This window comes from Pelophylax lessonae (assembly GCF_965119305.1).
Source record: "Pelophylax lessonae genome assembly, chromosome: 5".
Lineage (NCBI taxonomy): Eukaryota > Metazoa > Chordata > Amphibia > Anura > Ranidae > Pelophylax > Pelophylax lessonae.
The window spans coordinates 322744453-322771382 of NC_138772.1; the positions used below are offsets into that span (position 1 = coordinate 322744453).

At 40.6% G+C, this 26930-nt stretch overlaps 2 protein-coding genes across 2 annotated transcripts in view; both read left to right on the top strand.

The window, feature by feature from the left end:
* PRP4K (pre-mRNA processing factor kinase PRP4K) overlaps window positions 1-12491 on the top strand; it is a 37942-nt gene extending 25451 nt beyond the window's left edge. The window contains exons 5-15 of the mRNA XM_082259255.1: window positions 2173-2254; window positions 2446-2650; window positions 2745-2818; window positions 3165-3255; window positions 4266-4413; window positions 4991-5128; window positions 5211-5364; window positions 7645-7759; window positions 7959-8110; window positions 9914-10000; window positions 11952-12491. Of these exons, the coding sequence (XP_082115381.1) occupies window positions 2173-2254; window positions 2446-2650; window positions 2745-2818; window positions 3165-3255; window positions 4266-4413; window positions 4991-5128; window positions 5211-5364; window positions 7645-7759; window positions 7959-8110; window positions 9914-10000; window positions 11952-12155 (1450 nt within the window). The 3' untranslated portion in view covers window positions 12156-12491. The remainder of the gene's footprint in view (window positions 1-2172; window positions 2255-2445; window positions 2651-2744; window positions 2819-3164; window positions 3256-4265; window positions 4414-4990; window positions 5129-5210; window positions 5365-7644; window positions 7760-7958; window positions 8111-9913; window positions 10001-11951) is intronic.
* A 19-nt stretch (window positions 12492-12510) lies between these two features.
* LOC309556757 (uncharacterized protein) lies at window positions 12511-26637 on the top strand (the record flags this gene model as incomplete). Its single annotated transcript, XM_082259254.1, has 5 exons — window positions 12511-12685; window positions 13553-13600; window positions 14082-14152; window positions 14865-14907; window positions 26529-26637. The coding sequence occupies 5 exons, from the start codon at window positions 12511-12513 to the stop codon at window positions 26531-26533; spliced, it is 342 nt and encodes a 113-aa protein (XP_082115380.1). The 3' UTR covers window positions 26534-26637.
* Between the last annotated feature and the right edge of the window lie 293 nt (window positions 26638-26930).

Consider the following 26930-nt stretch of genomic DNA (forward strand, 5'->3'; position numbering starts at 1 on the left):
GTGGGTTGAGTTGACAGTTTTAAGACCGCAAAATAGAGTTCAAATCTCTGCCCCTCACCGCTTTCTTCTTTCAAATCAACTAAGGACTGCTGAAGGACAGTAAGATTCGCAAACACCTCTGAACCACCTCTTGTCCCAGGGAGTCATCATGCTAGTACCTTCACAAACCCGTTTGATGGTTTCTACTTAAACCTGTTTCTAGTACCCAAGCCTAGCATGGATATTCACCTTATTTTGTACCTACAATCCCTCAACAGTTTCTTTCAGTTTCCAAAATACCGCATAGAATTTGCAAGGTCAGTATTTGCCTCTCTGAGATGAGGGTACTACCTGGCATCAGTTGATATTCAAGATGCCTATCTGCATGTTTCCTGCACTTCACATGGCATTTGGCAGAAAATCACTTCTAGTTTGTCCCAATACCCTTCGGGGGCCTGTCCTCTGTTCCCAGAGTGTTCACAAAGGTCTTAGCACCTCTTCTGGCTCTGCTCAGGACTCGGGGTATTCAGTTAACAGGCTATCTAGATGACCACCTTCTGCAGGACTCCTCTCCTGGTCAGTTGTCAGGACAATTCAACTGCTACAGCATTTTAGCTGGCTGATTACCTTCTTTTCATCTGAAATACTTGGGTCTGGTCCTGGACACATTCCAAGTGCAAATTTTTCTTCCAGAAAAGATAATTTTCTCTAAGATTTCATGCTCAAGAACAGAGAGCACACTGAGATTTTCCATGACAGTTCTAGACCTAATTCTAGTCTCCTTCGAGGCCGTGCCTTTCGCCCAATTCCATTCCTGAGCTCTCCAGCAAAATGTTTTGTTGTCAATCCTCTTATTCAAGAGGATTATTCTATCAGGACACCTTTGCAGCACCATGTGCTTCCCCCGGGACCTTCATTAATTTCTCTCTGCCATGCAGAAACCAACCCTTGAACCCATCAGGGATATTCCCCTAGAGGCTCTTGCAAGCAAATTTGACTTTTTGGTATCTATCACAATTGTCAGATGTGTTTCTGAAATAGCTGCCCTTTCCTGTGAAGAGCCTTTCCTCATACTTCACAATAACAAGGTTGTCTTAAGCCAAAGATCACTTTCTTTTAGCGTTCAGGCTCGCACGCACTATAAGAAAATCGGGCGAGAATTTTCGTCCAAAGAACTTTCGTACAGTTTTCGTATAGTGTGTACACAACTTTTGATAGCTGATTCAGACTTTTCGTGCAAAAATTCCCGAAGGGACAAACTTCTAAATTTTTTTCGTATAACAGAATGAATGATTTTCGTTTATTGTGTACCGTTTTTGAACAGAAAAGTCTGAAAAAAGACTGCGCATGATCAGAAACAAACAACAAAACCTTTGTCGTATGAGAATTTTCGTTCATTGGTTTGGATTTGCTGTGAATAACGAGGAAAATCAGACAATTGTTCGCCCAATTTTCTTAGTGTGTACCCCACTTTACTCCAGGTTTCAGAGTGCCACCTGTATGAGGACATTGTACTGCCATCTTTGTGCCCTGCTCACAGTATCTAAAGGAATCTACATTTCCTGGATTTAGTCAGCCTCCTCCAGACAAACAGATTCCTTGCTTGTTTTCTCCTTGGGACTTTGCAAGGGTCACTCTGCTTCAAAATCCACTGTTGCATGGTGGATAAGGAATTTGAATACAACAGTTTACGCTCCTAAACGAAAACCTTCTGCACTGTTTTGTGCCCTTTCCACCAGATTGTTGGGAGTTTCCTTGGAATTTCAGCACCAAGTCTGTAGCCCAACTGTGTAAGTCCGCCATCTGGTGCCCACAGCGGCACTATGAACTTGGGTTCATAGTCCCCATTGTAATTTGGTCCTGTTGGCGCAGTTCTGTTTGCCCAGTTGTCTACCCTTCAAAAAAAGCGTGTCCAATCACCTGATGGTATTCACCTATAACTCATAGTGTTTAAATTTGTTGCTTGTGTCCTGAACTGTACTCCAAGATGTAGAATTTATTGCCAAGTCAAAATTCCTTTTTCCATTAAAAAGAAGGAAGAGTTTACGCTATACACTCTTATATATTTGCCAAGTGAGGACAAAAATTTGGTTATTGAATGCTTTGCCTGTACTGTTCAGGACACTGCTTGACTTTATTTGGTCAAAGTGCCCTTGATTCTAAATTAGTACTTTTTTTTTTTTTTTTTTTCAGTCTAGAGGATTTTGATGTTGAAGAAGAAGATGAAGAAGCCCTTATTGAACAAAGGCGACAGCAAAGGCTAGCAATTGTAGAGGTCAGTGTGAAACACCCTAGGGCATGGGAAAAGCAGTTTTACTTACCTAATGTATGTTTCTTTTTTTATTTATTTTTTTCAAAATAGCAAAGGTGAACTAATCATTTAAGCACACTGTAATCGAATGCATGCCAGTGTTGTGAATTTGAATGCCTTTTTTTCCTAATATTTGTAATGTGGGATTTTTCCAGAAATACAGATATCTAAATGAAGACAGCAATATATCTGTAAACTCTGAGCCAAGCAGTCCCCAGAGTAGTTCTAGCAGTCGCTCTGCTTCACCAGATGACATTCTTGAGCGTGTTGCTGCTGATGTCAAGGAATATGAGAGAGAGAATGTTGATAACTTTGAAGCTTCTGTCAAGGCAAAACACTTAATGACAGAACAGAATAATGGTAAGAGAGAATTGCTGTGACATGTACACATTTCTGTCATTAGTTGCCTTCATTTTTCATTAGAATTGTATTAATGTATTTTTTTGCTTCACAGGAAGCCAACAAAAGAAAATAACTGCTCCTGACATGTTTACAGAATCTGATGACATGTTTGCCGCATACTTTGATGTAAGTGTTTATGTAGGATTCCTTTTGTGACCTAAATGAATTGCATATATTAGATATTACTTTAACTAAAAGGTCTACAATCAACGTGCAATTGTTCTCTTTTTATACTGTGTCCCATAATTAATGCAAGTTTAAAGCCCCTACATACTGTCCGTCAGATAGTTTGAGTATACGCTGTCTTAAGAGAATTTTAGTTGTCTACTATTTTTGTGTTGTTACTTGTTGGGATAGATGGAAGAGCTGTATTTACAATCCTGTTCCCTTTTACGATATTTCCTGGCAGAGTTGTCCTCTGCAACCTGTTCTTGCTGTCTTGACATCTTGTATATTAATGCTTTGTTTTCAGAGCGCTCGTTTTAGAGCTGCTGGTATCGGAAAAGATTTTAAGGAAAATCCCAATTTGAGAGATAATTGGACAGATGCAGAAGGCTATTACCGTAAGTACATTTTTAGCATTGCCTCACAATTGCTATTCACATAAGTTGTGTTATATGTCTAGGCATATAATTTGTATATATGTATAGTAGACTCCTATAAATATGTTTAGTTCATCTGTTGCCATAAGTGTGTTAAACCTTAATCGAAAAAAAGTGGACCACCAGTATTTTGTGATATTTAGGAAACCATTCACATTTGCTTAAGCCTCCTATTTGTTTCTTTCATATATACCTCCCTAACATTATATGCTTTTGTGCCCAGCTGAGTGACACCATGAAAATAGGATGAAATATTTTCCGGATTATATTTTGGACTGCTGGGTATGCAATATGCACAGTTGATCTTGCCCATTTATCAATGAAAGAAGCTTGGTTCTAAGATAGCATTTTACAGTTTTCAATGGTAGTATGTTAAATTGAGAGAAAATATGGCTTTTGTATCAAAAGTCTTATTACATTGTTCCTAATAGATATGTTGCTCTAAGGCTTCATTTAGATGTGCTGTTGGGGGCAGCAAAAATGCACATTTAAACTGAAATTTTGCCGTCTGCCAACCGCCCCCTCAAGCTGCATTGGGCAGCAGGCAGGAGTGCTTCCATGCTGCTGTTTCGATGCTTCTCGAATATGACAAAGTTTATCCAACATGTAGCAATTGGTCAATGGGAAGCCAGATGAACGCTACACATTCAAGCAAATAAGGAAATGCCTCCCCCCCCATCAAAGTGCTATGCACATGGTTGTAGTGCATTTGTTGCCAAAATGGGATTTAAACAGGCGAGGAGGAGACATGTTATGGTTTCCTCACCTCCTGTTTGTTGCCTTTGAAGCTCGATCTGCACGTCAAAATCTACCCTAAGAGTATAATGGTAAATCTTTTACTAATCAGCGTATAAATGTTTTGGCTTATACCCGAATAAAACATTAACAAGCCAGACTAACTTTTGACAAAAGCTTGTTTAGATTTTTCTGTCTAATATGCCTAAACATTGTTAACTATTCCCCATATATAGGTGTAAACATAGGTGAAATACTGGAGAAGCGATATAATGTCTATGGATATACGGGTCAAGGAGTTTTCAGTAATGTTGTACGTGCTCGAGATACGGCCAGAGCTAATCAGGAAGTCGCTGTCAAAATCATCAGAAACAATGACTTAATGTGAGTTTCCTTCATTTGGGTGGTGATAAACCAAATTGCTTTATTTAGATACTAATCAAAAGACTCCTAGGTAGGGATCTGTCGTTATTGCACTCTATATTTATTTGACTTTTTGGTTTTATGTCGCTTTTGCATCCTGTGCTTGTTTTAATTGATGTTGCAGGTTTACATACTTAAAGAAAATGACTTTAAAATCTGTACTCATACTTAAAGTAAACTCTCCTCATCTTCAGAATCCTGCTATGCCCCACTGCTGCACAATCGTGCAAATACTCTCTTTGTAAAATCTAAATTTGCAAAGGCTTGGTACCTGCCCTCTCCCCATGCGATAATGTTTAGGTATGCTAATTCTTTTACTTTTTACATTTTCTAATGATGAATGTCAGCCAGTTTATCCTATTTTTTTTTTTCCTCATCTCAGTAAAGAAGTAAAAGTCAAATGATTTATATCCAGTGGTTAAACACCCAGATGATTTGCAAATACATGGTTATTGTTTTTTTGTTTTCAAAATATATTGCCAAGCATATTACATGCTGCTTTCTTTTACCAATTTATTAATCTGTTATCCATCCACAGGCAAAAAACTGGCTTGAAAGAGTTGGAATTTTTGAAGAAATTGAACGATGCAGATCCAGATGACAAGTTTCATTGTTTGCGGTTGTTCCGACACTTTTACCATAAACAGCACTTGTGTCTTGTATTTGAACCACTTAGGTAACTGTTTGTCTTCATATTTCTGACCATGTATTAATGTATTTTTCACAATGCAAGCAACTACTTTCTCTTCTTTTTTCAGTATGAACCTGCGTGAAGTTTTAAAGAAGTATGGCAAAGACGTTGGCCTGCACATCAAAGCAGTGAGGTCATACAGTCAGCAACTATTTTTAGCTCTAAAGCTTCTAAAAAGATGCAATATTCTACATGCTGACATAAAACCTGATAACATTCTGGTAAGAACTTTTTAGAACTTAAAAATTGGGACATTGTTTGTTTTTTGTTGTGGTAAAAGCTAGAAGAGCCAGAACGTGTTTTTTTTTTTTTTTTTTTTTTTCTAGATAGAATGACAAAAAGGTTAGAAACTGCCTGACTTTGCTGTCCTATGCTGAAAGTTAGGGAAAATCTCCCCAACTTGAGCACAGCGATAAAAACCCATCAGGGCTTCTAAGCCTTCTCCACTTTCATAGCTATATGTAACTTAAAAATGTTTTGGCTGGCATTCACAGAACAAAACCAAGGTTTTACCTTCTCTCATTGCAAACACTATGATATTCTTCAAAGTACTGAAGCAAGTGAAGCTTGAGGGCATGTGTAAAGCAGCACTGTTTTATAAATGTGCCAGTGTGTGTGTTTTTTTTTTTGGCAATGGTTTGTACCTGATTTTTAAATCGTGTGACTCACGTATGGATGCTTAAACATAGAAATTCTCTGCTCCAAGACTCTCCAGCCCACTGCCAGTCGAACCCTGGGTGCTAAGGACAAAATCGGTTTTATAAATAGGCCACTGTCTGCCTGAAGTTTCCTTTTAACAGACCCTCAATTACTGCATGTTTACAAAATCTCTATTCAATATCCAATTTCTTTCTGTTTTTTTAAATCTATATTATTAGGGATGCATCCATACCAGTTTTTTTTCAGAGGAAGTACGAGTTATCGACACTTTTCCTCAACTATTTGCCGATACCAATTACAGACACCTATTTTTTTCTACAGTGCGATTTGAGCCCATACAAAATGAATGGGCTGAAATTGCACTGCAAAGAACCGCATGTGATTTTGAATAGGAATAGTGTGCGATTCCTGTCCGAATCACATGCAGTTTCTTGCACCTCTCCTGTGTGAACTCAGGCTTGTCATAGTGACTTAAGCCAATGAAGCAGATCATTTTTCTTCTCCCCAGCCATTGTGACAGCCCGGATCATGTTCTTCAAAGGATGACTGTCTCTTTCAAGATACAAAGTCCATATCGCAGTTGAGCATTAGTTACATGATAGGCACGTTGTCCAGCTCAATACTGAACTTCCCAGTCAAATAGGTAGTAGAGCTGAAACCATGGAGGGAGACATAGTGAATAAAAAGAGGCTTTGTATATAGCCTTTGCGTGCCTATTCTGTACCATTGATTAGGACAGTGGGATCGGTTACTGGCCAGGTTTCACTGCTTATAACCTGCTCAGTTTGTGTCTGGACCTTATCAGAATGGGAAGTGTGAACCCAGGCTGAAGTCACTATGACAAGCCTGGGTTCACACAGGAGCGGTGCAGGAAACCACATGTAATTCGGACAGGAATTGCATCGCATTCCTGTTCAAATCACATGTGATTCTTTGCAGTGCGGTTTGACCCCTTTCATTTTGTATGTACTCAAATTGAACTACATGAAAAAGGTATCTGTTTTTCGGTATCGGAGCATTTGCAAGAACCCGTGCTTGGTATCTGCACCAATACTGATATCGGTAACTGTGCAATGCTAATTATTATTGAGTTATTTGTCCATATAGGAAAAAGCAACATGTTCGCTTTAATTTCTGCCTGTCCAGCTATATCACCTTTCATTTTCTACTTCATCTTTGTTCAGCTGCCAGGAGCAAAGAGATAACTCTGACTGGAGCCACTTGGAGCTTACACAGGGCTGAGGACTTTTCTCTTCCAATATGACAACGATGGGCTAATCTTTAAGCCTCTGCACTGTCCTATGCTTCTTCACACCCATAAGTACCCGGTATTGTTTTGCTTCCAGCTGCTGAATGTAGTGAAAAAGAAAGAGATTATTATATGCTGCTAGGAGGGTGAAATCAAAGCATACCTGTTGCTTTGCCCTACATGGGCAAAGAACACATCTGCTTTAGGCCCCCTTCACACTTGTGTGACCTAAAAGTCCCACCGTTTTGCGTATTTTTCCCCTCGCGATTTTACACGATTTTGACTGTACTTGAAGCAATGCCTATGTCTATGGACCTCAAAACGCATCAAAATCAGACTTAAAGTAGTGCAGGTAATACTTTGAAGTCATTGCAACTTGAAGTCGCACTGATATGAATGGTACTAATTAGAAATCATGGAGTATGACTTGTCATGCGACTTTGCAGTCCCAAGTCCCAGGAAAAGTCACACAAGTGTGAAAGGGCCTTTAAAGGAATTTCTGTATTTTAAAAAAAAAAAAAAAAAATAGAAATGTACATATTTTAAATAGAAGACCTCAACACCTTTCTGTTATTTTCTTATTGCTATTAAGGTAAATGAATCCAAAACCATCCTGAAGCTTTGTGACTTTGGATCAGCATCTCATGTGGCAGATAATGACATTACACCATATCTTGTCAGTAGATTTTACAGAGCTCCTGAAATCAGTAAGTACTGATGTTCCCTTGGTAAACATTTAAAAAGTAAATCTTGAGCACTATTCTGTAAATGAGGTGGGGCATATGGAATTATTTTCTGTTTTCTAGGTCAATTTTAACAATCACCTTGTAGTATTTTTCAGTATACAATATATTAACGTATAGATGTAAATGCTTCTGGATAATAATTCTGCTGCTTTTTCTGCAGTAATTGGCAAGATATATGATTATGGAATAGACATGTGGTCAGTTGGCTGCACATTGTCGGAGCTCTACACTGGAAAAATATTATTCCCTGGAAAAACCAATAACCATATGATAAAATTAGCCATGGACCTAAAAGGAAAAATGCCAAACAAGGTAATTTGGTTTTAACTGCTGCTGCTTTTAGAAATCATGTAATCTTTATTCCAGCATAGATTTTGTACTGTTTCATGTTTTGAAAATGTAGGTAGAACTATATAGTGTAGATTATAAAGGATAGGTTAACCTTTTGAACATGTTGCATGTTCCACCCTTATTTTACACGTAACCTGTTCCAGCTCCTGCCTCCTCTCCTCCCCCAATCCTCCCTTCCGTGTGACAGCAGGCAAGGGATCTTCTCCCCACACCTGCTGTCACAATTTGAAAACAGCGTGACCATGTGGGGCTCTGCCTACATCACATGGCTGTGTCATTCATTCACAGACTTGTGAATGAATGAACTACAAGTACCAGATTCACTAGTGTAGCTTTTTCAAAACAATATTATCTAAAACAGCATATTTGACTTTGAAACTTTAGGCAGTATTAAACCCAAAACTGGCTGCATTAGTTTTCTTTTGTTTTTTAGGATTTATTGCTTTATTTTCACCTGGTGATCTGGTCAGTAATACACGTCCTGTCTTAGGGTGGCTGCTATATATCTATGGAGGATCAACTGAGTCACCCTTGCACAGCAGCACTGTTTGGAGAGGGGGAGGCTTAGATGAACTAGTAGATTTAAATGGACTTTACATAAGTGAGTAACAAATAAATTAAAGCCTTACTCCCGCCAACACTTATATATTTTTGGGGGACCCTCACTTCCTGTTTTGAGTCACTGTCAGTGGCAACAGAGAAATAAAAATATAAAAGATTTACAGTTTTATATGAGTTTTATATATTGCACTCAGTACCCTCTCTTATATAGTCTCATATTTATTTGTCCCCCTATCCAGCAAGATACTACTGCCTAGATTACCTGGCTGTTTATCATAAGTCTGTCAGGCCCACTTGGAACCCCTATGGGCAAACCTGTACAATGACGTCCATAGAAATATCTATCTATTCTATCCTATCTATCTGTGGGTAGAGCACATGTGCGAACCTTGCCAGGAAGGCTTGACAATTGCATAGGTAATCTAGGTAGGTGTGTGAATCCAGAGACAATCGAGTTTATAAGGCTGGGAGGAGGGTCTGCTGGAGCAGTTGCATTTTTAGCCATTTCTACTCTGGCTGAAATCCTTGCCCCCCCCCCCCCCCCACCTGTTTGAGCTTGCTCATGAGCCATGCTGTTTGTGTCTATTGAAACAGCATGGCGCGACCCACCCTCGCTATCTACTCACTGGCTGTAATTGACAGCAGCATGAGCCAATAGCTCCCACTGCTGTCTTGATCTCCAGTGCAGGAAGAGAGGGAGATGCTACTCCCGGGCACAGTGCTGGATCGATAGAGAGGGTTCAGGTAAGTATATGGGGGTGAGGAGGCACAGCTGCACACAGAAGGTTTTTTACCTTTAATGCAGAGAATGCATTATGGTAACAGACCTTCTACCCTTACAGCCACTTTAACCCAGCAGGACCACTTATTAATCAGTTCAGTCTTGGGTTCTGCTAAAAGGACTGGCTGGTCTTCTGATGTCAGAGCCCACATAAAAATGTTGTTTGCTCTGCACTGGCTATTTTTCTAAAGTTCAGTTTTTATTTGAAAATTGACAGTGAGGCAGGCACAAGGGTTTTATACAGAAATGTAATGTATTAGACATTCTTTTTCTATGCAGATGTGTGCAGATTTTTTAAAGAATGGGTTGTTGATTGCAAGTGGAACAACCTATATATTATTGATGTTGCTCAAATTTGAATGTTTTTCATTACTAAGTTTTTTAGGGAGTTTTTAGCGACCTTTTTTATGTATCATTTGCAGATGATTCGGAAAGGTGTATTTAAGGACCAGCACTTTGACTCAAATCTTAACTTCATGTATATTGAAGTTGACAAAGTTACAGAAAGAGTACGTATTAATTTTACTTTTTTATTGAATTCTACCTGAATGCAGTTTTTTCTAAAGAGAGTTTGAGTCCTGTATTGCCCAGTGGATTCCTGTTAATAAAAATGCAATCTAAGCTCCACATATGATACTGTGAAAACATCCATAGTAGTATGAATTTCCCCATTCTCACTAGGGATGCACCAATATATTGGCTGCTAAAAATTATCGGTCAAACATAGGGTTAGAAAAAAATGGCCACTGAAAATAAATTTATATTCATTTAAATTTATATTTAAAAAGTCGAATATAATACAATTATTTATAAGAAATCCATATATATTTCTTTAAAGCTGTCCGTTTCGGTTTTCGGCCAAGTGCATCTTGAATTTTTAATTTCGGTACAGAATTTTCATTTCGGTGCACCACTAATTCTCATACTTCATAGAGGGAAACTTTGTAAAGGTTATTGCACTAATGCCTGGTTCACACCTATGTGTTTTTAGTGCTTTTTGCAGAAACGCACTACAGTCCATCTAACATGGTTTCCTATGGGGACACATTCACATCTATGCTTTTTTCAACCACTGCATTTTTGAAAAGGGTGAGGGACTTTTCAAATGTGAAATTAATATACACTGATTTGAGTTATTTTCATCAAAGAAATGTAGCAGAATACATGTTGGCCTAAGTTTATGAACAATAATTATTTGTGCAAAATTTTATAGCAAATGAGGAAAGTTTTCTTTCAAAATTTTAAGTCTTTTTTCGTTTATTTAGCAAAAAATAAACAATCCAGTGGTGATTAAATACCACCAAAAGAAAACTCTAGTTTGAACAAAATTATAAAAATTTAGTTTGGGTACAGTGTTGCATAACCGTGCAATTGTCATTCAAAGTGCGACAGCGCTGAAAGCTGAAAATTGGCCTGGGCAGGAAGGGGGTAACAGTGCCCTGTATTGAAGTGGTTACTCTGCACAACGAATTGGCCACAAAAAAAAAAATGGAAAACGATTTAGAAAACGTGTGAAAAATGCATGTGCAAAAAGCACTGCAGAAACAGATCAAAAGTAAACTACATAGGTGTGAACCAGGTGTAAGTATTGTCAGTTTTCTTTATTGCACATGCATGTGCCTTTTACCCAACCTGAAGGGAACAGTGCTGTGAAATTTTATTATATTAAAGTATACAGCATATTTAAAACTCCCCACACTTTTTATATATATATATATATATATATATATATATATATATATATATATATAGTTTATGAATAGAGTATGGTGTTTTCAAAATCCTGTGAAATGTTTTTGCGATGTAGGGGCGGGGGGATTTTAGCTAAGTAACATTTTGGGTTTTCCTCTGTGGTGATTATGGTGACTAGGAGTACCCCAGGGACGAGAGCAAAAAAAAAAAACTAAATAAAACAAATAATTCTAACCCTTCCCCACTCTTAAGAAAAAAAAAACTTTATTAGGGATACTTTAAAGTTTAACTAAGGCTAAACTTTTTTTAGTGTTGGATAGAGTGCAGAGAGATTAGAACACTTGTCGATTTTTATTGCAGTCTATGCCCCCCATTAGGGAGATTCACCCTCTCGTTTTGCCCTGTTTACCGTTAAAATTGAAAGTGAAAATTAAAGAAAACCTAATTTTTGGGTTGTCCCCAGAAAAATAATAGTGTAGAACTTTCAATGGGAATGATCTGGGGGTCCCCAAGGAATTCCCTTAATTTGCAGGGATTTCCTCCCACTTCCTGTTTGGCTACGGGACAAGAAATGAACAGAAATCTCTGCAATGGGACAGATGGCGAAAAAAAATTTGACCGGGGTTATAACCCTTCCTTGCTCTATATTCAAAGGGAAAAAAACATTTTGCCTAGATATCTACTTTAAGTAGCAATGCTATTTCTCTGCACTAATTGTGTGTGGGTTTTTTTTTTTTTTTTTTAAACAAACGTATTACTGCTTTCCAGGAAAAAGTTACAGTCATGAGCACTATTAACCCAACAAAGGACTTGTTGGCTGATTTAGTTGGATTGCAGAGACTTCCAGAAGACCAACGTAAAAAAGTGCACCAATTAAAAGACTTGTTGGATCAGATCCTAATGCTAGATCCAGCGAAACGAATAAGCATCAATCAAGCACTTCAGCACCCTTTCATCCAGGAAAAGATCTAAATGTGGGAAATGATTTCACTAGATCACACACCGGGATTGAAGACCACCTACAGCAGCCTGTTAATGTATATAAACATATAAATATTTCCATTGCAAAGTTGAGGAAGCATGAATTGTTCAAGAGTATATTTTACTTTTTATCAATTGTGATATATGTACTTTTTTCACAGTAGGAGTGCTTGTAAATTGGCTGAATTGTACTCAAGAGTACAAATGCAATTTCCTTTGAACATTATATTTGGGGAAAGAAAGTTGCAATTTGATTGTTGGATGTTAATATTTTATTTTTAGCGGTCGCGGCTCATTTTCTTTCTTTTTTTTTTTTTTTTCTTTTTTACTTTTGTTTTGAGAAAACATGACGAGCATAAATGCTGTTTATATTCACGTTTTCCTAGGTTGTGTGCGCAGGCCTCAGCAGCATGCTCTTGGTCTATTCAGTGCCGAAGGGAGGCCTGTTCCTTCTAGAGCCTGCCTGCAGGGATGGTCTCCTCTTTTAAAGCAGGTTGTGTACAACTTACAGTACACTGAAGGTAAGCTAAACCCATCAACATTGTTGGTATTTTAAAATGTTGTTGTGTAAATATATATTGAGACCCTGGTAACTAACTGTGGCAGCTTTCTGCCTCTGCATGTTTCACAAGTGACCTACAGTTTTGTTAGTTTGTAATGTTTTAATTTGGACAGTACTTGTGGCAATTTCAATCCACATTTTCTCTCCATTCCTTTCTACTGGAATGTGCGCAATTGATGGAAAGGGGGTGCCTTCAGTGTACTGGATCATAAATGTGTTCCTTTTTTGTCTTTATTTTAGTCTAGTAGATTCTTAAAGTTCTATACAAAATGTGAAACAATCTGCAAAGGTTTATGGGTCAGTCTACCCACAACTGATGATTTAGTTCTATAATAAAACAGTGGTGGGCTAAATTACCCAAAGACTTCTTAAAGCTCCCATGGCCGTTATTGCCAGGCCTTCTGGCCTTGCACTATTCTGCTATATTTGCTTTTGATAAATAGGACACATCTGGGGGAAGGGAGACAACTATCAGTGCGGAGACTACAGTTGTAAAAAAAATATCAATGCTGGAGACCCCAAAAGATATAAGAAACTGTTGTAAGATATAGTTTTTTTTAACATCAAGATAGGACGGATATCAGTTATGGGTTGACTGACAGTTTAGAGGCTAGGTAACATAATGCATCCTGTCATGTTTAAATACTTGTACAAAGAAGCATTCTAAAGGTTCTGTGTATTGAAAAATGTACTTTTTTGTAACTGAACAGTAAGCAGAGGGACAGCCAATTTGTCTGGCAAAAGGATTCCCTGCAAAATGTCTATCTGAAGTGTTTTCTTTGTTCTTTGTTTTCACTGTTTGTGATCATATTGTCTTTCAATACAGGAATAAACTCTCCACTCTTGAACAAAAATCAGCTGCTTTTTAAAAGCGGTAATTGCTTCTTTACCTTTTTTCTCTTGTAAATGAAACGTTTTGTTAAACCTTCAAATGTTCTTTTTGCATAAACATTTGACTCACTTATTGTAAAGTGAAGGTGGTTTTGCTGCATGTACAGTGACCCATGCAGATATCTGTATGTTTTCAGTATGCATCATTAGATAATAAAGTCTTTTGTGAAAAAGGTATCTGTAGCCATTTGTAAGATGTCTATTTTGATTCATAACCGATAAAATGGGAAATGCCACTAATGATTGAAAAGTCCATTTATTTCAGTAAGTAGAATGTTTGCTGTCTTTGGAGACATAGGTCACCTTTGAATAGTTTCCAATGATTCTCAACTTTATGATACCAAATAAATTTTTAAATCTCATACTCTCAATCTGTGTTAGTGTTTTTTTGTTTTTTTTAATGCTTGTGGTATTAACTAATGTTTGTGCTGTTTTCTCACTTTTCCTCTTGATGGTGCTGAAAGGAAAATGGAAAGCAAGACAAGGCTTCCCAACGGCTGCTTTGCTGAGACACCATCTTCACCTCCCTCACAAGGTCATTCTTGACAGCATGTGTAGATAAGCATATAGAAACGTTGCGAAAACAATAGGTGTATCCAAATGAACAATTTCTTACTATTAAGAAAAGCATATAGAAACATTGCAAAAATAGGGTTTTTCAAATCAATTCATTTCTTAATATTTAGAAAATACTAATTTTTTTAAACCACAATAGCCATATAAATAGGCATAAACGTTAACAGTTCAAGTGCTGTGGGTTTTTTTTTTTTTTTGGGTTGTCTTTTTATCACTTGTCCTCTGCTTTGTGCAGTTCAAGTGCCACATGTGCCATTTTGATAAAATATGTGCTTTTAGATGATTGGACTTACTGAGTAAGCTAATGTTGTGCAAAGTGCAATGAAGTGTGCCAAGTGCAGTAAAGCATAGTAACCAATCAGATTTCAATTTTCTGAAACCTAATTGGTGAAGGATGACTTGTTTTGCTTGTTCTATTGGGTACTTCAATTTGCACTTATTTAATGAGCACCTTAGAGGTAGTCAAATGGGCCTTCTGGCCAAGTGAAAAATGTGAGCTGATGTCTTTCATACACAAAAGGTATTCTCTTTTACCTAAACTGTGTTAAAAGTATAGTTTTTTTTTAATGCAGGAAGCAATCACCCATCTAATCACACGCAGATTTATCTGCCGTTTTTCTTGTCTGAGAAAGAGAATAAAGTTGCTGGTTAACCTGTTTCTTTTGTTCTAGATGCTGTGTCAAAGAGGAAGAAGGAAAGATGACCTCACCCAAGGTTTCTGATTTATGAAACAGAAATAATTCCTTTGGATTAAAATAGTCAACTACAGTTTTTTATTATGGTTGCATGTATGATGGTAAAACAACATTTGTCTTTAAAGCTAAACCCAGAGCAAAACAGATCTCTGGCAGACAATTAGATCTCTACTTGCCTTTCAGTGATTTCCCCAGTTATGTTATAGATAGGTTAAGACATTTCTAAGACACCTGTTTCTTGTCTGCAAGATCAGTCATCACAGCCTGCTCTCATCTCCTAGGTGATCAGTCTTGTCGCTGCCCCCTTAGCAAGCAGTGCTAATTTCATCACTGCATGCAGCCCAGAAAGCTGAGCATCTGGTGGTGGTTTGGCTTACACTACCTCTCCCCGCCTGTCGCCACCCACTGATCACAGCTGCACCCTCTCTATGACAGCTTTCTCTACTCCTGTGTTCACTTGCTCTAAGTTTATTGTAAATGAAAGGCAGTCTATTTGGCAGTGCGTTTGTTGTAAGAGAACCAGTGGCGGCTGGTGAAGTTTTAAGATGGGGGGGCGCAAGACCCCGCCCTTCCATTTTGACCCCTCCCATTTCTCAGAAGCCCCATCCCTTATAGACTCCACCCATTTTGTCCCCTGTATTTTGCTTGTGTGAACCAATTCTCCCAATATATCACATATTAACGGGTCCATCAGTACCAGTATATCCCATAATAGGGAACAGGGGCCCTATTATGGGATATACTGTGAGAGACATCCTATTATGGGATACATGGACTGAGAGTGGCACAAACCCCACAGTACAGACCCCCCCAGCACAAACCTCACAGTACAGACCCCCCCAGCACAAACCTCACAGTACAGACCCCCCCCAGCACAAACCCCTCAGGCACAAACCCCGCACAAACAACTCAAGCACAAACCCCACAGTACAGGCCCCTAGCACAAACCCCACAGTACATGCCCCCTTCAATATAGTGACCAGTATAAATGCCCCCTTTCAATGTAGTGACCAGCATACATGTCCCCAATGCAGTGACCAGTATACATGTCCCCAATGCAGAGCTATGCGTGTGTAGCTCCAGTGCAGCCAGTGACCACCAGTATACGTCCCCCAATGCAGAGCTATGCGTGCGTGCCTCCAGTGCAGCCAGGGACCACCAGTATACGTCCCCCCAATGCAGAGCTATGCGTGCGTGCCTCCAGTGCAGCCTGTGACCACCAGTATACGTCCCCCAATGCAGAGCTATGCGTGCGTGCCTCCAATGCAGCCAGTGACCACCAGTATACATGTCCACCAATGCAGAGCTATGCGTGCGTGCCTCCAGTGCAGCCAGTGACCACCAGTATACATCCCCCAATGCAGAGCAATGCGTGCGTGCCTCCAGTGACTACCAATATACGTCCCACAATGCAGAGCTATGCGTGCGTGCCTCCAGTGACCACCAGTATACGTCCCCCAATGCAGAGCTATGCGTGCATGCCTCCAATGCAGTGACCACCAGTATACATGTCCCCCAATGCAGAGCTATGCGTGCGTGCCTCCAATGCAGTGACCACAAGTATACGTCCCCCAATGCAGAGCTATGCGTGCGTTCCTCCAATGCAGTGACCACAAGTATATGTCCCCCAATGCAGAGCTATGCGTGCGTGCCTCCAATGCAGTGACCACCAGTATACATGTCCCCCAATGCAGAGCTATGCGTGCGTGCCTCCAGTGCAGTGACCACCAGTATACATGTCCCCCAATGCAGAGCTATGCGTGCGTGCCTCCAATGCAGTGACCACCAGTATACATGTCCCCCAATGCAGAGCTATGCGTGCGTGCCTCCAATGCAGTGACCACAAATATACGTCCCCCAATGCAGAGCTATGCGTGCGTGCCTCCAGTGCAGTGACCACAAGTATACATGTCCCCCAATGCAGAGCTATGCGTGCGTGCCTCCAATGCAGTGACCACAAGTATACGTCCCCCAATGCAGAGCTATGCGTGCGTGCCTCCAATGCAGTGACCACCAGTATACATGTCCCCCAATGCAGAGCTATGCGTGCGTGCGTGCGTGCCTCCAGTGCAGTGACCACAAGTATATGTCCCCCAATGCAGAGCTATGCGTGCGTGCCTCCAATGCAGTGACCACAAGTATATGTCCCCCAATGCAGAGCTATGCGTGCGTGCCTCCAATGCAGTGACCACAAGTATACATCCCACAATGCAGAGCTATGCGTGCGTGCCCGACGGAGCAGTGCACTTACCTGGAGGCTCGGCTTCTCCCTCTCCTCTTCTCCGGTCTCCTCTCCGCTCTCTGCAATGCCGGTCCACGCGACGTCAGCGGGGTCAGCATGGGGCCATGGGATGTCCTGGATGATTGGTCCAGGCTGTAGACTGGACCAATCACAGCCAGGATATCAGGAAAGTGGGGGTGCCCAAGCGCAATGACTTGCGCTCAGGTTACGCCCCCAGAAGGCAGCCAATCGGCGCCCTTCTGGGTCGTAAAACCCCCCCCCCCCCCATACCCACCACATAGGCCGGGGTAGCGGCGAACACAAAACTTTATTTGTTCGTTTTGTAATTTTTTTTTCTTTAGGGGTAGGGGGGGGCGGCGCCCTGGTGCCCCCTATGCATGGGCCGCCACTGAAGAGAACTTTGTTTTATTTAGGCCCCTGTCCTTGCCCATGCAGCCATCCACCCACCCACCCACACAACTTTGTTAAAGTGATTGTAAACCCTTACATTTACCCAGTGAAGTGACTGGCCTCAGGCGATACACAGGGATGAAACTACATAAGTTGTAGCTGTCTATCTGCAGCCCTTCTCTATTCGATTAAAGTGCTGAATTTTTCATCTGAAAGTTCAGAAATAAGGGGGTGGAGAGCATAAGCTACGCTCTGCAGAGTTCAGTGAGGAGAGCTCTGACAGCTGCTTGGAGGGAAGGGACACCCCCATCTCTCCCCTCCACATATTAAAGAAGAACAGAGCTGAGGCTGTCGATTAGCTGGAGATCCCTCCCGTCACCATTTTTCTCTTGGTGTCAGGAAAACTTTTCAGAAGTGACTCCTGCTGATAGAGGAACAAAACAGCAGACATGCTTTGTTCATATTTTATTTCTGAGGTTTAGTTTAAGGAAGCCGTGTGTAGAAAGTTGTTGAGGTAGAGATCCTGTCATTGCTTTAGAGCACTAAACGTTTTCTTACTGTTATGCTGAAACCACTACTCATTCACAATAAACTTAAAGCAAAAGAGTACAGCAGGTGGGAAACCGAGGAAGCAAGTTAGGGTATTTATGAAGAGGGAGAATAGGGAACATCTGGACTGTAGCTAGGGGCTCTTAGACTGTGTGCATGCACAGCAGCACCAGATTTTGCACTCTCCTGTTTTAGTAAATCAACCCAATTGTCAGCGCTGTAAATTAGTCACTCAAAATAATCAGTCAGCAAGTGACAGAACAGGAAGTTTGAGATGACAGAAGAGAAAGGTAGGTAAGGTTTTTGATTTGATTTGCTTAGATCTATTTGCATCTTGAGTTGCCAGGCAACTGACCTCTACAAACTAGAGAAGGGCAAATTGAGGGGGTGGAGAGATGCCCTGTTGAGTAGGGCAAAGTGCCTATGTTTACAGGAAGCTATAAAGGAACAAAGTTTTAAATGCAACACTTGTTTTTGCCTCCATTTTTCATGAGCTGAACTCAAAGATCTAAGAGAACCGGGATTCACCGTGAAGAGAACATCTCTCCAAAGGGGCAGATTCCGTTGAATGTGAGCATTTGCTTACGATGATGAAGGTCGAGACCCCAATGAGGACGACGAGCATGCAGATGATCTTCCCTGAGACGGTTTCTGACAGTTTATGCAGAAATTCTTTAGTTATGCAAACCGATTGTTGCAGCAGATATCTGGGTGGCTGGTCTCAGACAATCTTGGAGGTGAAGATGCTGGTTGTGGAGGTTCTGGGCTGGTGTGGTTACACGTGGTCTTTGGTTGTGAGGCCAGTTGGATGTACTGCCAAAATTCTCTGAAATGCTTTTGGAGACTGCTTATGATCGAGAAATGAACATTAAATTCATAGGCAACAGCTCTGGTGGACATTCCTGCAGTCAGCATGCCAATTGCACGCTCCCTCAAAACTTGTGGCATTGTGCTGTGTGATAAAACTGCACATTTTAGAGTGGCCTTTTATTGTGGCCAGCCTAAGGCACACCTGTGCAAGAATCATGCTGTGTAATCAGCATCTTGATATGACACACCTGTGAGGTGGATGGATTATCTCGGCAAAAGAGAAGTGCTCACTACCACACATTTTGCCAGATTTGTGAACATTTGAGAGAAATAGGCCTTTTGTGTACATAGAAAAAGTCTTAGATCTTTGTTCAGCTCATGAAAAATGGGGGAAAAAAACAAGTGTTGCGTTTATAATTTTGTTCAGTGTATGTAGAGCCCCCCCTTCTAGAATCCTGATCAAGACTTTATGATGACATCACATATTAGAATATCTATACAAAGGAGCAAAGTAAGCAGAAAAGTAGGTTAGATTCAGTGCAAAGGTTTGAAATAGAAGGCTTGAGAAAGAAACTGCTATTGCCTGGAGTTAAAGTAGAACTAAAGTAAAAATTTTAAGTTTGGATAGAGTAAGGGAGGGTTATAACCCCTGACAGATTTTTTTTTCCGCCATCTGTGTCCCATTGTGAAGATTTCCCTTCACTTCGTTAGAGGAAATCCCTGCAAATTAAGTGAATTCCTTCGGAACCCCCAGGTCATCAGAACTAGTATCCCCATTGGAAGATTTCCCCTCTTTTATGGGAATGACCCAAAATTTGGGATCTTCTTTTACTTTCAATAATGGTAAACAGAACAAATAGGATGAATATCCTTAATTGAGATATAGACAGCAATAAAAACTGACAGATGTCTAATCCCCCTCCAGTATATCCAAAACTAAAAAAAGTGCACTCATTTATGGTAGTTGGCTGGTAATCCAGCTTTCATTGGAACCGAATATAGTATAACTAAAGGCAACTTTTTTTAAAAAACTTTTGAATAGAGTGCAGCAGGATTAGAATGCTTGTCAGTTTTTTTGCTGTCTGTGCCCCTGTTAAGGAGCTTCTCCTTGTGTCATGTTTACCATTATCATTGAAAGTAAAAGAAAATCCCAAATTTTGGGCTGTCCCCAGAAAAGTAATAGAGGGGAAATCTTCCAATGAGAACACTAGTTCTGATGACCTGGGGGGCCACAGGGCTTTCCGCTCTCTTCCTGTTTGGTGTTGGGACAGGAAGTGAAGGGAAATCTCTGCAATGGGACAATGATGGTAAAAGAAGAAAAAAAAATTAAAACAGGGGTTATAACCTCCTTTACTCTATCCAAAATGAAAAATAAAAAAGTTTTGCCTATAGTTGTACTTTAGGGAAGAACTCCTGAGCAAATAAAAAAAGAATCTTGGGCGTGTTGACACAAGCTGTTGGGGGGCAGTAAATCTGTGTTTGAGTGGAGCTTTACCCTGTCCCAAAACCACTCCCCCATCGTCTAAACTACTGCCCTCTTCAGCTGCAGAGGCACCAGGTAGGGATATACATATGCTGTGACAGGAATAATACCTCCTGTTGTTTCAAGTGAATGGGACTGCTCTGCAACTACCTGCCCGGCAATGCACCTGGTTGTGATGGGATAAAGGGGTTAAAGCAGGTGGTGAAGAGGCAATACAGTGCTTCTACAGAACCTGTCAAACGCTCTCTGAAGAGCAATCCAAACATGTAGCTTTGAAAAAGCTTGCTGAATGCTTCACAAAAGCTTGGTTTCACACTGCCCAGATACAAGCTGAAGCCTTTGTGAACCTAGGTTTAAGGGCTCGTTTACACTAGTGGTTGGGGGACGGTAAAACCCCATGGTTAAGCCAAGCGTTCTTTGTCCCTCAACTGCTATCCCCATTAGCTGCTGAGGCTGGGTTTGTACACATGCCATGGCCAAAATACCTTGTGGCCATGTCTGGAATTATGCCCTGTTGCCATATTCCAATGATTTGGGTTGCTCTGCAATTGCCATTCAACCGCATGCAATGCATGTGGTTGTGATGTTAGTGTGGGTTTGAAGGGGTTAAAGCAGGCAGTGAGGAGGCGATACAATGCCTCCTTGCTGCCTTTCAAATGTTCTCCAAAGAGCGATCTGAATGCAAATTGTTCTTCAGAGGCCAAAGTGAGCAAGCCCCAACAGGGTGAACCACCCAAGCTTTTAAAGCTACATCCTTGGTGACCACCTATTCTACTCATAAATGCAGTATAGTCTAAATTTTGTTGGGATTTATCTAAATACTAATGAAATGCCACTCATAGTAGGCCTCTTCAGGGCCTGTTTTAATGCCCGAAATGGCAAACCTGCTTTAACCTATTGAACCCCCCCCCCCCCCAACTGCTAGTGTGAATTATTTAACAAGCTCCTCTTACCTCCATCCTCTCACATGTGGTATACACTGCTCAAAAAAATAAAGGAACCCTTTTTAATCAGAGTGATGCATCAAGTCAATAAATTCCTGGGATCTTGATCTGGTCAGTTAAGTAGCAGAGGGGGTTGTTAATCAGTTTCAGCTGCTTTGATGTTAAATTAACAGGTGCACTAGATGGACACGACCTTCAAAGCAGGAATGGTTTTACAGGTGAAGGCAACTGCCATTTTTTTTTACCTACTAATCTTTTCTGTTTTTCACTATTTTTTGCATTTGGCTAGGATCAGTGTCACTACTGGTAGCATGAGGCAATACCTGGACCCTATAGAGGATATTCCAGGAGACAGGCAGTTACTCTGAGAGCTGGACAGGGCTGTAGAAGGTCCTTAACCCATCAGCAGGACCAGTAGCTGCTCCTTTGTTCAAGGAGGAACAGGATGAGCACTGCCAGAGCCCTACAAAATGACCTCCAGCAGGCCACTGGTGTGAATGCCTCTGACCAAACAATCAGAAGCAGCCCTAATGAGGGTGACCTTAGGGTCCGACATCCTATAGTGGGCCCTGTGCTCACTGCCCAGCACTGTAGAGCTCAATTGTCATTTGCCATTGAACACTAGAATTGGCAGGTCCGCCACTGACACCCTGTGCTTTTCACAGAAGAGAGCAGGTTCACCTTGAGCACATGTGACAGACGTGAAAGGGTCTGGAGAAGCCATCGAGAATTGTTATGCTGCCTGTAACATCGCTCAGCATGATTGGATTGGTGGTGGGTCAGTGGTGGTCTGGGGAGGCATGACCATGGAGAGATGCACAGACCTCTACAGGCTAGACAATGGCACCCTGACTGCCTTACGGTATCGGGATGAAATCCTTGGACCCACTGTCAAACCCTACTCTGGTGCAGTGGGTCCTGGGTTCCTTCTGATGCACGGCTTCATGTGGTGAGAGTATGCAGCCAGTTCCTGGAGTATTAAGGAGTTAATACCAATAAATGGCCCCCATGCTCGCCTGACCTAAATCATATAGAGCATCTTTGGGACATTGTTTCAGTCCATTCAACGCTGCCAGGTTGCACCTCAGTCTGTTCAGGATGACATCATCAGTTGATAAGGAGGATATCCGTTGCTTGCATATCATCTTTGTTTGACCCTCCTTTGCCTCTCCCCATCAGCTTTGGGGTCTCATTAGCTAAGTGATGGAGAAAAAACTGAGGGAGAAGAGAAACATTTAAATACTAGTCAGTACCAGTTTGCAAAAGTGTATTGGATTTGTAAGACTATATCACCTCTTACGTTGAATGTCCTACATGTATTGATGTTGCTGCATCCATGTAAAACTGTTTAGTTTTTACATTTTAGAATGGGGGTCTTCAAGACTGTCCATAATTTTAAAAGGTGCCTTCCCTGAAAAAAGGTTGAGAAACACTGGCCTTCCAGTGTTTGTGTGTACTGTAAGGTGCTTTCACTAAAGGATATGCTGATTTTTATTCCTGGTTTGCGTGGAAACAAAATCCAGCACATCCCTGCTAATGGGACAGAGCTCTGCCTTGTTTACATAGGCAGAGCTGCGTCCTGTCTTTCTCCTCGCCGATCAGCGTGTTCCGGTGGTCCTCCATTGGCTGGCACCCACTGTTTGGTTTGGGATGAGACTAATCACAGCACAAGCGGCACGCCCCCTACCCATAACAGCAGAATTACGTGCATTTAAAGGTGATTCTGCGCAACCGGCCCGCACTGTAGCATTAAAGCTGTCGGCAACTGGTTAAAGAGTAACTTCACTTTTGTTGATGAAAGGAAACATTCTCCTCCGGGTGATCAATGTACGTTGCATGGATTTTAAACTTTGTTTCAGATTCCTACCTGTTTCTGCTCTGAAGGAATAGCTCTTTGTAAATCATGTGTTGTGCAGGACTGTTCCTGAATGGGAGTGACTAATTCATTACAAGCAGCTGATGCACTTTCAGGATTCTGTTGAAAAAAGCTGCGGTGTCTGTATACCTTTAGAAATGAGTTATGTTGCAGAGGAAGTCTAAAACCTGCCCCCAGAGTTCTTCATCAAAGCAGGAAATGAAAGTTCTCGAGTCGTTCTGTACAACACCTGTATACAGAAGGCCTCCAGGTTGCCATATTGCATTCAGTTTTACAGAATATTACAGTGCTGCAGATTAAATTTTTAACATTAAATTTCAATCTATTCTGTAGCAATTGTATTTGTTATGTTATTTTTTTATTTGCTATATTTTTTCCCACAAAAGTGAAGTTAACCTTTTTGGTAGAGCTGTAGTTTAAAGAAAACCTGTGATAAAATATGTTGGTTGCCATTGCAAATTTTGGACCAGCATATTAGGCAAGCAAATACATTTTTAAAACGAAAGTTCTGTAATGGCAGGTTGAGGTAAAACAGTTCCTTCCATACAAAAATTAAGCCTTAATTGCACTTTAAAGTGTCAGTAAAATCTTGATATTTAAAATCTGCGGACAGATGGGGTTTTTATAACAGAGGAGACCCTAGTGGTCGTGGTCTCTTCTGTCATAAATGTGCCCACCCCCCACCCCCCACCCCCGCCGAGGGCACCAATGACCAGCACTGGAGGGCTTTGTTTTCAGAAAGTCTGTCATAATGTGCTAGTATGCGATGCATACTAGTACATTAAGGCAGGCCCATGGGCTTTCCTTTCTGGTCCTGATCAGATGCCCTATGGAGCAGCGGATGTCAGCGGAGACATACCCGCTGCTATCCAATCCTGTCCGTGAAATCCGGAAGGATGGAAACCCTATTTTCCATCCGTCTGGAAGATCGGATGAACACGGGCAGGTGGTCCATTTTCATCTGATCTCCCACAGAGGAGAGTGGAATCTGATAGCTCCGTCTCTGCAAAGTAAGAGGAGACGGAACTGTCATCAACCTGCTCAGCAGGGATCGGCAGATCGATCCCCCTGAGCAAAACAGAGTCCGTTGGGCGCACTGCCCATGTGAAAGGGGCCTATGACTTAAACCTGCATGGGTACCAGCTTTTTTCTTTTTTTTTTTTTGAAAACACGACTTTACTACCACTTTAATGTTCATTCATTTAAACAAATGGACTTCACTGATAATAGTTCAAACTGGAATTACCAAATGTTTTTGATTGTCGTGTAACTGACAGTTAAATGTAGTTGTAAGGGGATTTTTTTTTTTATTTTTGGACTTGCTCAGAATGTATTAGAAATAAGAGACTTGCTACCGAAAAATTATCACCTACTGATTTTTTTTCCTCTTTTGCCTTTAATCAGTTCCTGGCGGGCCTCTCATCGATCCGGGTGGATGTCCTATGACGTCCTCCCCGATCGCGCCTCGCACACAGCCGCACTATCTGTCACACAGCCGATGACTGATCAGTGTACCGGCTCTCTGCTGGTACCATATATGACCGTAGTGAGCAATCGCAACAGGGCACATGACAGTTGTAAACAATGGATGGCTACCTTTCATGCCATCCATTGTGTACAATTGAGTTATTAGCTGTGATTGGTCAGAGTGAGCACATGGTACAGACAGGGCTAATCACAGCCCATCTGTACCATATTATTCGCTTTGGCCAATCGCCGCTAATCAAAAACAAACAAATTGAATGAATCAGTTTCATTGAGTAAAATGCTTGCTTATTGTAATGTAATGCACTGCTGTAAGCATTCATAATGTGTTAAAAAAAAAAAAATCCTTATCACTTCCCCAGAGTAGTACAATGTTACTATGGTAACATTATTTTGCTCTGGTCACAGTGTGTTAAAAAGAAATTGTTAAAATGTACTAAAATAATTGAAAATAATTAAAACATTTTTCTTTTGTGCTGTCACTATTCAGTGTCCCTGATCACTGCCACACCAGTTATATGATAACACTGTACTGCACTGGTGACGGAATGTGGAAAACTTTTTTTTTTTTTTTTTTTTTATTAATTTTGCAAAAAATTGGATTGTTTTTTCCTAAAAGGGGGACATTTGGGGGGCTGTATTTGTACTGTCCTGGCATTTTTGTACCTCCAAAAAATTAGATAATTTTCAGATATATACCATAGTTTGTGGGCTCTAGAACTTTCCTACAGACTAAATTAATATACACTAAATTTTTATTTTCACCAAAGAAGTGTAGCAGAATATACTTTAAACCTAAATTTATGTAAAATAATTATTTGTTTGTAAAATTTTATAGCCAACTAAGAAAATTTAATTTTTTTTCCCAAAATTTTCAGGCTTTTATCGATTGGCAAAAAAAAAAAAAAAAAAAGTGGTGATTAAATGCCACCAAAAGAAAGCTCTAGTTGTGTGAACAAAATGATAAAATTTAGTTTGGGCACAGCGTTGCATGACAGCACTTTTGTCATTCAAAGTGTGAGAGCGCTGAAAATTGGCCTGGGCAGGAAGGGATTGAAAGTGCCCAGTATTGAAGTAGTTAAATAAACTCTTCCACGCAATTAGGGTGCATAATGCCTTTTTTAGTGTGGTTAAAGGGGGTAATTGTGAATTGTTTGTAATAAGTTATTTCCACAGATCAGACTTTTTCAACCAGAGTGCTTTCTGGGTTCCTAAGGGATGCCTTGGCAAAATGCCTAAACATTGTTCCAAATTGACCAAAATATGTGTACAAGCCAGCGGGTGGATCAAGCCTGCTTTTTTGTTACACAAAGCCACAGGTTTTTATTGTGCAATGTTACAACCTTGGGCATGGTTCAGGGCAGCTGCCAGAGCCCTAACAATCACTGACATCGTTGGTTGAGGAGGAGAACATCGGCATCTGCACTCCTCGCCCCCCCAGTCTCTGTCAGCATTCGGGTCACGTTAGCTGTGTGGCGGAGAGAAAATGAGGAAGAAGAAATGCTGGAATACTATTCCGTACCGGTGTGCAAAAGTGTTTTTGCTTTGAAAGAGTAAATGACCACTAATGTTTGGTGTCTTGCATGTGTGGATAGCATTTTGTGAAACTATTAGTTTCGTTTTTTACATTTTAGAATGGGGTGCTTTCGATCATCCATAGTTTTAAAGGGTGCCTTGACCGGAAAAAAAGGTTAACACTGCCATGGATTACCATGCCCTAAGCAATTTGGAGACCTAATTAAATCAATAATTAGTGAAATCTGTGTTAGCATTAACTTATGTTGTGTGTTTGTATTTTTCTTAGTACAGTTAGTTTTAATAAAAAGAAAAAACTTATACTGCTGTTTTGTTTTTCCTATAGGGTAAGTTCCAGATTAATAACAGATTGGATACTTTGGCGATTGCTGGATAATAAAAGCTTTTGAATCCTGTCTCAGAATAAAAAGTACTCTCCAATAAATATTTTTTTTGCCTACTACTTGTCCTGTTTTTAAATTGGCAGTGATACTGGTTTGTAAAATGGTCATTTAGAACACCTATACTGGCATTAGAAACACTAGCAAATTGTAAGGCTACTGGAGGGATAATAGCTAAAAAAAATGATCTGGTGCTTGGGCTGTAAGAAGGTAGACAATAGGCAGTGTATTTAATGCACGATATGGTGTATGGAAAGTAGAATATTATAGCAGTCACTAAAGTGATGTGTAGTGTAAAATGCACAGAATAGAGTGGTGGGAAATCAGTTCCATACTGTATATGAAAA